The sequence below is a fragment of the Gracilinanus agilis genome, chromosome 2 (assembly GCF_016433145.1).
Source record: "Gracilinanus agilis isolate LMUSP501 chromosome 2, AgileGrace, whole genome shotgun sequence".
Classification (NCBI taxonomy): domain Eukaryota; kingdom Metazoa; phylum Chordata; class Mammalia; order Didelphimorphia; family Didelphidae; genus Gracilinanus; species Gracilinanus agilis.
The window spans coordinates 232,293,918-232,307,458 of NC_058131.1; the positions used below are offsets into that span (position 1 = coordinate 232,293,918).

A 13,541-nucleotide genomic window follows, 5' to 3' on the forward strand; every position below is an offset into this window, starting at 1 on the left:
TTAAGGTGCATGCCACTCCTCCCAAGTTCTAATGATTCCCCAGGTTTCTAGAGCTCTTAACAGCCTGTAAAGTCCTTTGCTCACCAAAGCCCTGCAGAGTGGAGAATAATGGCTCACATAATGTTGGTGAAGCTCAATTATTAGCCATGTGTTTCAAAGAAGTAAATTGAAGCTCAGAGAGTTTAAGTGATTTGGCCAAGATCAACCAGCCACTTAGTGGGTGCAAGAATAAGGGTAGGGGGCAGCTGGGTAGCTCAGTGGATTGAGAGCCAGGCCTAGACACTGGAGGTCCTAGGTTCAAATCCAGCCTCAGGCACTTCCCAGCTGTGTGACCCTGGGCAAGTCACTTGACCCCCATTGCCTAGCCCTTACCACTCTTCCACCTAGGAGCCAATACACAGAAATTAAGGGTTTAAAAAAAAAACAAAGGGAAAAAAAAGAATAAGGGTTTAAGTATGAATTCAAACCAGTGTTCTTTCCAATACCTTGGGCTGCCTTTTAGATGCCTCGATACGAAGAAAGGGGCTCTGATGGTGGGGCTTGATGTAGGACAGGCCAGTAAGGAAGATATCTGAGGGCAGAGAGGGTTGGATTCCCTAAACTACAAGCCTGTACAAGGGGGTTGTCTACACAGCTTATATGCAGAACCAACTGTGTGAAAGTCAGCCTAATGCAAGCTGAGTAAACTATCGTGGGAGTCACCAGAGTCCTTGGAACCTGGGACTAGTCTGAAGGTACTAGGTGTGATGGGACTTACCTCACAGAAAATCTTTTTCCTATGGAGAACTGAAGAGCAACTGGACTCCACCATGTTCCACTCAGGAAATCACCATTTGAGTTCCAATGGATCTCTGAGGCAACCTGACAACTGTTTACACATATTCTGGGGTGCGGAGCAAGTATCTGGACCCCTCAGGGATGGGGGAGAAGGAAGCAGGGTCAGTTTATTTTTCACCATCCAGGCAAGTCAGTTGGCCTATGCAGTAGATAAAGGTTTGGACTTGAAATGAGGAAGCCTTAAAGACTTCTTAGTTTAAATCACTTAATCTCTCTTGGCCTCATTTTCCTCACTGATAAAAGAACTTCAAATTACTTCCCATGGTGGTTGTGAGGATCAAATGAGATAACACAAAGCTCTTGCAAACTTTAAACGCTATATGCATGTGGGACTCAATGGATAGAGAGCCAGGCCTGGAGATGGGAGGTCTCAAGTTTAAATCTGATCTCAGACACTTCCTCAGACCCTGGGCAAGTCACTTAACCCTCATTGCCTAGCCCTTACCGATTTTCTGCCTCAGAACCAATACTTAGTATTGATTCTAAGACAGAAGGTAAGGTTGTTTGTTTTTTTAAGTGCTGTATAAATGTGAGCGATCACACTTTAGGAACCTGTGATTTGGAGATAGCCTCTGCCATTTGGATGACAGCCTTCAAGGCAGACTGTGGCTTGCTTGGTGATGAGCCTCCAAAGTCAGCCAGGCTGGCTCTTAGACAGCAGAGGTCCCTGAGCCTGTTCTTGAAACTTGCTCATGTTGGCAAAAGCTTGTACTCCCCTGACATGGAACTTTGGCCCTGGCCCATTCTGTGTCACAAGAAGATATTCCACTTTAATGAAGGAAAGTATCATATAAATGTAAAACTTTTTTCCCCTCCCTAGAGTTTTAGATATCAGGCAAAAAAATAACGTGTCCTAGAGGCTACCGTGAGCCATTAGCACAGAGCATATACCAAGAGGTTTCTTCTGTGGATGGCTCTAGCCTAGCAGGGGAGGCTGCTTCTGTCAGGATGAACCCTAATCCCATGCAACCCTTGAAATGTATCTAGAGCCCCCAGCCTCAGCATATCTAATATGCAGTATGCTGAAGGTAAGACACTGGCTTGGTGGAAGAATTTTTATTTGGGTTGAAGGACATAGGTGAGAACCGAGGTGTGGTGGGGCTAGGAAACTCCAGCCCCAGCTGCACCTGCTCTGCAATTTGGATGGCCATGACATCAGGGCAGGTAGAGACACCCAGCAATGCCCTGGCTTCCTTATGCTCCTAGAGCCTGCTGAGGGTTATGCCTTCTGGCTTCTGGTGCCTTCACACAATTCCATCGTAGCCTTGTATCCCACACTTCTTGCCTGCTATTCGGCAACCAAAAGTCAATGCCTCCTGCATGCTTTTCCCTGGAGGAAGGATAAGTAATTCAGAAGCTCTCACTTGGCATCTACCAGAAGACTCCTCAGCTTCACCATTACAGCCCCTCTATCCGCCCCAGCCCCCAAGGTCCCTGCCCCTAAGTTTAGATGGCAGCACTCACCCTGAGAAAGGCTGAAGATGACGGAGGCATTGAAGGTGTCTCCTGCCCCCAGGGTATCTACTACTCGAGGTGGTGGGAATGCATCAGAGTGAAGGAGCCTTCCATCAGGGCCCAAGGCATCTGCTCCCTCCTCTGCCCATGCACATACTAGCACAGCCCTGTAGAATACTCCATTCAGCACAAGGAGAAACCCAAGAGAACTCAAATATGGGAGGAAAGCCTAGAGACACAGGCAGGGCAGGGTATTTCCCATCCTCCATATTTTCATGTATTGTTCTAGATATGAAAGATATACACTAATTCCTTTGTGGCCCCGACTTATTCCAAAGAATGAGGAAACTCTAAAGAGTCCCACCCTCCTCCAGTCCCTCCCTCCACCAGACTCTTCCCAGCTCACCCTTTCCCTACACGGCTGTACAACCCTTTTAGGGTTTCTGCAGCTGACTGAAATCCCATGTGTCTGGCCACATCCTTGCTGACAAAAACCTGGTAAAAGAAAAGACAGATGAAAGCACTAGTTAACCTAACACTAACCCCAAACCCTGCCCTTATCTACTCAACTGTAACATTTCTAGGCTGCCCCCAGCTCACTCTTTGCCTACATCTGTATAATTTTAGCTTTGTCCAGTCCTGTATAATGGGAGGTAACCAGGTGAAGTAGAAAGGGCATTGGATTAGGAATCAAAAGTCCTGGGCTCAAGTTCTGGTTCAGAGACTTGAGCCAAATAATAACTTTCCTGAACCTCAGTTTCCTTATCTGTAAAATGAAGATAATATTGGCTTGGCATGCTTATATCACAGAGTTATCAAATGGTAATATCAAATGATTTGTATATGAAATCAATTCCTGGACCACATAAAGCATTATGCAAACACTGGATCTTATTAATTTGTGCTTATAAATTGTTATTGCTACCATATATGTAGATTTATAGAGGTGGCTAACAGACCATGGTGGGCTTCTTGACCTGTCCAGTTAATGAGTAATCACAGGCAGTAGCCAAAGGACCTTTCTCCTGGTACACAGCTCAGAATAATTCAACTCAACACAGATGTATTCAGTCTACTAAGTGCCAGACACTGGGGATACAAAGACAAAAAATGAAATGGTCCCTGCCTTTAAAAAGCTTATATTCTACTGGCAAATATAGGTGGCTACTCTAACAATAGCACTCAGGTTGTCTCCTAGTGAAGAGTTGGTCCTGGGCTTTCTGTGGGGAATTCTGAGACATTCTAGAGAGGCATTACAGGAGAAAGAGATGAACTCAGTTCATTTTAGACCTGTTAAGATGCTGGGAGAACAGATTAGGGCTCCCCACAGGTTAGTCCTTTATCTCAAGCAGTCCCAGGATTTAGGGCAGGATCTGGTGCAGAGATCTTGTCTTCATGTGTGATAGTTGGAAATTGTTTCCAGTTTGGCACTCCTCCCCAGTTTGGTTGCCACTCCTCCCCTTCCCTCCAATCCTGCAAGCTGCCTGACTTCTGGAGTGTGGACATATCAACCAAGAGCACCATGCATCTAGTCCCTACTGGAACTCTGGGGCATGGGCATCCTGGTCTGTACTTAATGGATAGAAACACTGGGCAGTCCCGAGGGGCTGCAAATCACAGCTGTGGCAACATGGGTTCTTAACAAAAGATCAGCCCTGGGGGGCTGAGGGCTGGGAGTTGGGATAAGAAACCCTGCCTTTCCCTCATTCTAGTAACCCCCTGGCTGTAGAATCAGAGGACCATAAATTTAGAGCTAGAGGGGATCATAGAGGACCTACAGCTGAGAAAGATTTAAATGACTTGTCTGGGGTCACAAAGCCTACTTGGCTGGATCTGCACGAATCCAAATCCAGCATCCTGTCCACTTCCTCCATCTCCCAGGACCTGTCTGTAGGATGATGATGCTCCCAGGGCCCTTGGAGGGATTTGATTTGGCTGCCAGCAGTAGATGACATAAGGAGAACTTGGTGGAAACTACTGATTGGGGTCTCCTAGGCACTTACCACATCCCCAAAGGCAAAGAGCTGGTATAGTTCTTCCCTGGGTTTCTCCACCTCCACAGAAGTTCTGATCTGCTGCTCTCGGGGAAGCTTCTTGTTGTGCTTCTCTATCCGCTGTAGCATCTTCACCTGCTCAGATGCATTCCGGCCCTGGGGAAGGGAGAGATGTTGGGGAAAGTGGGCACACCATCCTCCCTGGAGATCGGGGGAACATGGCTTGTGCCTCCAACTTCAACTCTCAGGGGCACCAGCTACTAGCTTGTGCCAATCCAGCAACAAATTGCCAATTTGTTGACAATTTCCCTTGAGGAAGAGGAGATTCAGGGTTGGTGAGCTGGGCAACTGACCTAGAACTCCAATCTGATCAAAGCCCTCTAAAGGCTTCCAACAAAAATGGGAAAAGCCCTAGCAGGCTTCAACAAAGGAAATTAAGCTGTGTGGGCATTAACTAAGATCAGCTCTGAGCTCTCTGCCCCTTCTACCAACATAAAAGCAAGTAGCCAGATACCAGTCTAAATAAATGATCAGCAGACAAAAAAGTGGAGTCCCTGGGTGTGTTCTTGGGAAAGAGAAAGAATAGAAGAAAAGGGGAGAAATGTTGGTCTGGGTCCCTAGAGAGCTGAGTTACCTCGATGTGGATCCACTTGTACCGATTCAGATCAACCTTTTCAAAGTCCTTTGCTGACACATCAGGCAAGTTTCTGAACATCGAGCAAGGGGTGGAGGGGAGGGAGAGGTGGGATGTGAAAAATTAATTAGAGAAGCCAGAAGGCTATGGCCTTCAACCCTAAACCCCAGCCCAATGCTGCACTGCACAAAAACAAAACAAAACAAAACAAAAAAAAAACCCCAAAATTTTAATCAACAGCATATTGCTGAAAGATCAGACTGTCTCTGAAAAGGTATATTTGAGAATAAGGTATTGTGGATAACATGCTATTGTGAACCTTCCTGCCAAGATACAGGTGATCCCCTACATTGGTGCTGGTATTTACCCTCATAAGACATTAAACTCAGAATGCAGTGTTCTGGATTGTAAACCAAGCATTCTAGGAGGTTTCTGCAGATCCTTCTAGCTCTCTGAGGGTGTACCTGGATGTTCCCTGAATTTGCCATTTTGTTTATGGGTTACCTAGGCAGGAGTTAAAGTTCATCTTCAAGCAGAGGGTCTGAGTTAATATTTGACTGCCCCTGGGGCCCTGAGCCTGCATGGGTACTCCTGATGGGAAGTTGTGGTGTAATACCCTATCTAACCTCAGGCATGGCACATGTGATGAGCTCTTGATAGGTAAAACTGACCTGATAATGAGTGCCTGAATTTCCACCTACTTTGCACCTCAGTTTAACCCAGAGTCTCACACTCTGTTCCAACAACATTTGTATACATGTTGGGGGGGGGGCGGTGAGGAAGGACTAGCTGGAGGATCTTCCTGGGTTCTAGACATTAATACAATTCAATTTATAGTCAGTTCACCCTCCTAGAAGACAGCTTGGGAGAAAAGAGACTTTCCCTCATCTCTAAGGCAGCTGTTGACCAATCTAGGCAGGATATAGTCTATATTCTCCAAATCTGAAGATTCCCAGGCAATTACTACAAGTTAATACTAAGCCCAAGGGAGCTTGTATGCCTCCAAAATCCTCTGTGTCAAGCACAATGAGAGTGTAGTCTCTTTTATGGGAGCTCTGAGCTCCCAATTTCAGCTGCATTTCAAGGTACAGTTCTGGGACTGGCCTTGGCTACTAAGAATGAGTGAAATGGGCTGATCTCTCCCAAACTCTCCCACATTGCCCTCCATTACATAACACTCCCTCCCTGCAAACCCATATGGCTTTAAGGTAATTTTTCTTTACCAAAGGCAGTAACTGATTAATTAATTATGAAGGAATCAGAATACAAATTAAATTACTTAAGTGCCCATCCATCCATGGTACTGAGCAAAGGCCAAACCACCAGGTCTGGAAACATCTATTCATTCCCCATACCCCTGCCCCCAACTTGGCCCTTATTGGAGATGATTCAAAATCACTGACTGGCTCAGCATGGGGACAATTTCAAGCAAAGGGAGAGGCCAGAAAAGTGGACAGCAGAGGTGCTGTCCTGTAAGGGAAGAAAGAGGAGCTGATTGATGGATTGTGCCAGGGACTAGCCTTACGTGTCATAGAGGACAATGGTACGGGAACCATTGGAGTTGTTGACGATGCAGCAGGAGCAAGGAGTTTCGCCCTTGTTCTGCCATACCACCTGCGACGAGTCCACACCCCGATACTTAAAGTCAGCCACCAGGAAGCTTGGGGTGGAGCATGAGATTGTGGGATGTGGGGGGGGGGGGGAGACACAGGTTAGAACCTATGAATGGCATGGACCTTCTATGGGACTGGAAGCATGCCTTAGAACACCTGGGGCCCTGTCTGGTATGAGAGGGGTCCTGTCCTGGCCCTGGACACGTCTTTGTTCACTGGAACAGATGTACACACCTGTTAGCATGCAGGATGGTGCGGCTGCCAGTGGCTGCACTGATGATGACAGTGGAGATGGGGATGGAGCCCACACGCTGGGGGACTGTGTAGCGCAGATCCACAGAGTATCGGCGAAGGTCATCCAAGACAAAGCTGCCAGGTGTGGGGGGAGTACCACACTGGGGAGCAGTTTGACAAGGGGTCTGGGGCAGGAGGGGAGCTAACAGGAATATCTGGGGCCCTGGAAAGCAGGTGAAGGACAGGAGAGCAAGCAGCAAAGGGGAAGATTGGGAAGGAGCACAGACCCCTAACCCTGAAATGGCCCTCAGGTCATGTAAGAGGCTGGAAGGAGCAGATAAGGAAGCAGCACAATATGTATATGGGGTGAGGGGGGTCATTAGGACAGCTTTCCTTAAGGGATATCACTTATACAAAACAAAATCTGAATCTTCCTTTAGTTCCTATAGTCTAGCGGTAATGGCAAACCTTTTAGAGACCAAGTTCCTAAACTGTAACCCTTACAAAGCATGTAAGCTCCACCCCCACCCCCTGCCTTACCCCCAAAAAGGGAGGGAGAAAGTGCTGCCATTGGGCTGCTAGGCAGAGAGGTGGGTGAATGTAAGACAAGTCCTCAGGTGCATGGAGAGGGGGACACTTCGGTATACTTGCAATAGGTTTGCCAACATGGCTCTAGAGTATCACAGGATCAAAGAATGCTAGAGCTGAAAGGGAGACTGCCTTGTCCAAACTTCCTCATCTTACAAAAGAAGAAAAAAACTGAGGCTTAGAGACACTTTAAAAAATAATAATAGCTAACATTTACTTAATGCTTACCATATACTAGGCATTGTGCCAAGTGATTCACAATTATATTATCTTATGTGGTCCTCACAACAGCTCTGAGAGCTAGCTACTATTATTAACCTCATTTTACAGACGAAGATCCTAAGACAAACAGAAGTTAAATAACTTGCCCAGGGTCATATGGCTAATAAGTGTCTGAAATCAGATTTGAACTCTGGTCTTTATGACTCTAGGCCCAACACTCTACACACTGAGCCACCTAGCTGCCTCACATCCTTTTCTGAGCCAACAGGAACTATCATGGTCCTGCTTGCAGCCAAAATCACAATTAATGATTAATGATCACGGTGATACTTTGTCCCCCAGCTTGAATCCGCATGTACACTCTGATGGCACTCTAGCAGAACACTGATGCTCCATTTTGGGATACTCAGGTCCCAACAGAAGTTCCTCCACCCCCATCTGCTAATATTTTTGAGTTACATAATTATTTCTGGGGTCTCATTAGTACAAAAATCTTGCCTACTGCCCTGTGCAATAAAATCCCTTTTGAGCCCTACAATTCCAAGATTCTATTCCTTTCCATTCCCTTCTCTACCATATATTCTAGGAGGTACCAGCTCTCTATGGGGCTGCTATTTCTTCCTTCTCCCTTATAGTACCTAGTAATATTGGACTGTCCCCCACCCTCTCCACTTTAGCTGGCGGTCACTGCATTCCTGAGGCCAGTTAGTATCATCTGCTTCAAAACTCCTTCCATTCAATTATACAGGGTCCCAGGAAGTCCAGACCAGGCCTTCTAGTCTGAGGACCCAAAACATGGAGAATTATAAGCCTTCTTCTAGCCAATAAGGAGCTCTGGGTCTGTTCTGATCCTCCCAGTGATTTTCTAGGAGTTTCTTAGAAACTCCAACAGCCAGAATTAATTTGGTCCCAAACCCAAAGGCTTGGTAAGAAATTAGCTTTGGAAATATGGCAAGTTGAAACCAGACACCTTGTATTCACTTTCCTATTGGCACTGGTCACTTAAGATTTCTCAGGCCATCTTATGCATGTGGCATTATATCCAAGGCTGTGGGATCCTAGAATTGCCTACTGAGATGAACATTTCAATCACACTAGGTACAAAGGGCTAGTGCACCACAGCTCAGCAACCTGGCAGCTTTCCCTGCTGCCCACAGTGGGCAAAGTTTGGGCCTCACCTTCCTGATAAATGCTTGCTGAATTTGCAGAGCCCAGGGTCAAAGGGCTCTTGGGCATTTGCAATGCCTATGTACTTGGTGGGTGACCTTGAATGGGTACCTCTCAGTGGTTCAAAACACTCAGCAGCAGGATAAACTAAGTCTGTGTTTGGCAAAGAGGAACCTCCCTGGAAAATTGCCCTTATATTTTTATACCTCAGTCTCTTCACACCCAGGGATCATAAAGAAAGGGTGAGTTCTTTCTGCTCTAATCCAAGAGTACTGACTATAAGATATTCATTCATTGTTACAATCTCTATTAAGTGCCTACTAGGTGCTGGGCACTGGTTATACAGAGACAAATATCTTAAGTCCTTGCCTTCAGGAAGTTTACAGTCTATTAACTAAAGATAGCTTTAAAAAAAGGGTAAAGGAAAATAGGAGGGAAAAGTCAGCAGGAGGGAAAAGTCAAAGAAACAAGCAAGTGCAAAGGGCTAGACATCTCTGGAAATAAAGCCTTAATAAGCAGAACATCCTAATTAAACATTCCAGGAGCTAAAACCTCAAACATACAATTCTTCACAGGGACTCTTTTTCTTTCACCTCTCCTCCCTACTTAAAGTTGCAGATGGACCTTAGACATCATTTAATTCAATTTCTTCGTTTTAGAGAGGAGACTAAGGTCCAAAAAGGGCAAGTAAAATCCTTTGAAAGAGCAGAGTCTAGTGCCAATCTTTGGGGACCATCCCTTTTCCCTTCCTCTATAGAGGAGCTTCAGTAATCACTCCAGTGGTATTATATAGGCTAACTTTCCTAATAGGCCAGGTTTTCCTCATACTCACTCAGCAACATGCCCAGGAGCCAAGGAGCCCATGAAGGCACAAGGAGCTCCTAGGAGGGAAAGGATGGTGCAGGAGTTTGAGGCATTGCCACCACGCTGCCATCGTTGGGTCAGGCACCTGAAAGGAAAATGAATGAAGGGTATTATTATGTTTAAAACCTAGAGTATTAACCTCATACATCCAAACCTTTCTCTCTGAGAGCAGAGGCTGTTCCATTTTTGTCTCTATAGCTCCACCATCTAGCATAGCTTGCAACAGTGCTTAATAAATGAATGTTGAATGAATGAATCCTTTACTGAATGGGAGGGATGAGTCTAACCACAGAAAGGGCTCAGGCCTCACTTTCACTACAGCCAAACTCAATACATTCTTCAATGGACTCCACAGTCGTTTTCCACTGGCACACAAAGGAATTAGCTGCATGTCTCCTACTGACAACAAGTATGATCATCAGAAACCTGATAATCAGCCCCACCAGAACAATCTGCTTACCAATTCCATTGTGTCTGGCCAGTCCTCACTTTCCCTTATTTCCTTCACATATGATGAGCTATATAACTTGCAGTGAATAAAACTACAACTGGATTGTAACATTGGCCCCTCTGGTAACTGCATCAATCCTGGCAGATTGAAAGATACAAAACTACTTCAAAAAAAGTAAAGATATCAAATTTACAAAAAACCGAAACAAAACAAAACACTTTTTATGGCTATTACCTAAATTAGACTATTGGGGGGTTGGAAGGAAGAAAATCTGAATTCTAAAGTGTAAAAAAATTGTCAAAAATTATTTCTATATGTAACTGAAAAAATGTAAAGAATTGGAAAAAATAACTTTTTCCTTGAATAATATGGATCAATAACATATAATCCAGGGCAGCGAGGTAGCTCAATGGATAAAGTCAGGACTAGAGACAAGAGGTCCTGGATTCAAATCTGAACTCAGATACTACCTCAATGTGTGACCCTAGGCAAGCTGCTTAACCACAATTGCTTGGCCCTTACCACTCTTCGGCCTTAAAACTGATACTTAGTATTTTTTTTTTTAAACCCTTACCTTCCATCTTGGAGTTAATACTGTGTGTTGGCTCCAAGGCAGAAGAGTGGTAAGGCCTGGGCAATGGGGGTTAAGTGATTTGTCCAGGGTCACACAGCTGGGAAGTGTCTGAGGTCACATTTGAACCTAGGACCTCCCATCTCTGGGGCTGGCTCTCAATTCACTGAGCTACCCAGCTGCCCCCTGATACTTAGTATTGATTCTAAGACAGAAGATTAAGAACTTGAGAAAAAATCCAACAACAAGTATTAAAATATTTAAGATGAGAAACTAGAGCCTAAGGTTGGTCATTTTTTAAGTTTGTATTTGAAAAAGTTGAAAAGTGTCCCAGCTGTGTGAAGTTAAAATGTTATCAGATAGGTGGTAATGGGTTGTTCTGTCTTCACAAAAGAACACTGGCTGAAATTATATTTGAAGGGATTTAGATTAGGGAGAGCATTGCTTACTTTGCTTGCAGATTGCCTTTTATTTTCAAAACACTTTATATCAGTGATGGTGAACCTATGGTACATGTGCCAAAGATGGCACACAGAGCTCTCTGTGGACACTTGGCTACTCCCCCTCCCAGTTTGTTACTAGAAAGGCAGAGAGACTCCAGCAGAGCTGCTCCCCTCTCCCTCTCCACCTTGTCTGATGAAATTTTTTCACATCACAGCAATAGGAATGCACAGAGGGCAAGGTGGGTGGCTCATAGGTGGCAGAGCTGGAGAAGAGCAAAGCACTCTGGCCACTCCCCTCCCCTCCCTACACTCCCTAAGGACATTCCTCACTTCACCTGCTCTTCTGCCCAACAGCCCAATAGGGGCACTTTTCCCCTCCCCTGTGTGGGGTAAGGGGAAGGGCACAACACTTGGTCTGAGGGGGCAGCACTCCATCTCTAAAAGGTTTGCCGTCACTGCTTTATATTTTCCTCTTACTATAACCCTATGAAATAAGCATAACAATGACCTTTATTTAAAAGATAAAAAAAACTGGAAACTAAGAGGTTATAGTCAATGGCCCTGGAGCTCAGGCCTCCAGACTCCCAGGTCTAGCATTCATTACCCGTTGGAAATACCATTTGTTAAGAAAGAAATTAATATTAAAGAAAATTCTGGAATCTTACTCTAAAATCTCCTTCTGTGATCAGGGATTGATACACCTAGGCCACCTTGAGGATGGGCTAATCACAGGATCATTGATTTAGAATGGAAGGGACCTTAGATATCTAGTCCAATCTTCTCAGTTTACGGAGATGAGGAAACTAAAGTCCAGAAAAGTTAAATAACTTGACTTGCCCAAGGGCATAAAAGGAGTAAGTCAGGTTTCAAATACAGGTTCCCAGACTCTAAAATCCAATATGCTTTCCATTGAATTATGCTTCTCTGGAGGGATACTCTGGGATTCCTGCTAAAAGTAACATTGAACAAAGGAGGTATAACGATGCTACCGACAGTGATTTCTGGGAGATCATTTCTGCCAAATGCCTAGTTGGTAACTTCCTCAAGGACATGTCTGCCATCTCTAATAAAGCCAAATGGTCACTCATCCAAGAGGCATCTCAGGCCTCAAGTCAGTGAGAGAAGAGGACACTATCTTCCTACAGCTACTTTATGCCAGAGCTCTAAGCAGAAGCCACAGCACAGATTCTCAATGCTTTCTCTCTTGAAAACCAGCCAGCAAAGATAGTATATAATCTCACAAATCTAGAGTTTGGGTGAGTGCCTCATGATTCTAGAATCTAGATCTCTCTCATTTTACAGATGAGAAAACCGAGGTGCAGAGGCCAGAGACTTGTCTAAGGTCACGCATGATATGTTGGAATTTGAAATGTCTAGTACTTTCCCGGTCCAAGACGTTTTCCATGTCACCCTGTTGCTTCTTATCCGAAAGGAACCGTCCAGGGTCAGGGCGACCACAGGGGTCCGCACTGCAACCCTCGGGAAGGAACTGTTAAGATTTCAAGATTTCGGGGAAATGGCCACTTTGAGCAAAAAGATGCTCAGTTCATCGGAAACCCCAGCGTCCCTGCCGTGCTAATCACCCCTACAGGGTCCGTCTCTCCTGGCGCGCACCTCCAGCCACCGGAGGCTCCCCCCCCCCCGCCCCCTTCGATGGAAGCCGGGAGAGGGGGGTTGCGAGGCGACATGCGTGGACCTATTCGAGTCCCCTACCTGCTGTCCGCGTCCTCCTCTGGGTACTTCTCCACCACATTGATGATGTCCAGAACCACGAGCCCCACGCACAGGATCTGTTTCTCTTCCATGGGTTCAGCGCTGCTCTCGCCTAGTGAGGCCAGCACCACCTCTTATTCAGCACCACCGCGGCTCCGCCTCCAAGAACTCCTCCTCCTCACCCCCCTGCCCCTAGGTCTCAGACCTGCTCAAGAAAGCCCCAGGCTTAGGCTATTCTCTCCAACCAGTCCCTCCTGGGTGGGGAGAAGCAGGTGTAAATGAACTCGGGCCGAGCGGTTTGCCCAAGCGTGGTTGCAGAGAACAAAACTAGTTTCTCCGTCTCCATCCGCGCCTGCTCACCTGGGTCCGCCCTCTTGACCCTCCTCCAATCATAGTAGAGTGCTCGCCTCACGTGAGAAAACAAACACCCGCTTCCGCAGCCCACGTGACCCCCAAAGGTCCACTAAGCTGGGGGCGACCCCTGGTGAGCGTCTCGGGTATAGGCGAAAGCCCCGGGGAAGTCTTTCCCATTGTCGGACACCTGGGTCTCGGCTAGGATCAGGACCCCGGACAGCAAGAGTCCACTTGGTTTCCTTCACCCCGGGTCCCCAGGAAGCGGTGGAGAATGCCCTCCCCTCAGCACCTCCCTCCACTGCCCTGCCACCTCGTCTAGCACGTGAGTCAAGACCGAGCTGATTTTCTTTAAAAAAAAAAAAATTCTTTATTCCTGAATAGTTTAGTATGGCGGCGGGGGG

The 13,541-nt window shown here is 46.1% G+C and overlaps 1 protein-coding gene across 5 annotated transcripts; it reads right to left on the reverse strand.

Moving 5' to 3' along the window:
* Positions 1 to 1,878: 1,878 nt before the first annotated feature.
* On the reverse strand, positions 1,879 to 13,039 carry KHK (ketohexokinase). Of its 5 annotated transcripts, XM_044663735.1 has the most exons (9): positions 12,787 to 13,039; positions 9,577 to 9,693; positions 6,768 to 6,902; positions 6,446 to 6,580; positions 4,921 to 4,993; positions 4,296 to 4,442; positions 2,699 to 2,787; positions 2,302 to 2,459; positions 1,879 to 2,167 (listed from the first exon to the last, which is right to left on the reverse strand). In XM_044663735.1, exons 1-9 carry the CDS (start codon positions 12,876 to 12,878, stop codon positions 2,082 to 2,084), a joined length of 1,032 nt encoding a protein of 343 aa, XP_044519670.1. In that variant the 5' UTR covers positions 12,879 to 13,039; the 3' UTR covers positions 1,879 to 2,081. The 5 variants fall into 5 exon arrangements, with proteins under 5 accessions (XP_044519670.1, XP_044519673.1, XP_044519672.1 ...); XM_044663738.1 differs by lacking the exon at positions 6,446 to 6,580 and having other exon boundaries at positions 12,787 to 13,035; XM_044663737.1 differs by lacking the exon at positions 6,768 to 6,902 and having other exon boundaries at positions 12,787 to 13,029.
* Positions 13,040 to 13,541: the final 502 nt, after the last annotated feature.

What these genes read in the sequence shown, in the direction of transcription:
- KHK (XM_044663734.1), bottom strand. Translation starts at nt 7,147, where the DNA reads ATGACCCCCCTCACCCCATATACATATTGTGCTGCTTCCTTATCTGCT. An exon ending in ACCATCCTGCATGCTAACAG is followed by an intron (nt 6,581 to 6,767) that starts GTGTGTACATCT and finishes CTCCACCCCAAG; the next exon opens with CTTCCTGGTGGCTGACTTTA. An exon ending in TACAGCCGTGTAGGGAAAGG is followed by an intron (nt 2,460 to 2,698) that starts GTGAGCTGGGAA and finishes AGTATTCTACAG; the next exon opens with GGCTGTGCTAGTATGTGCAT.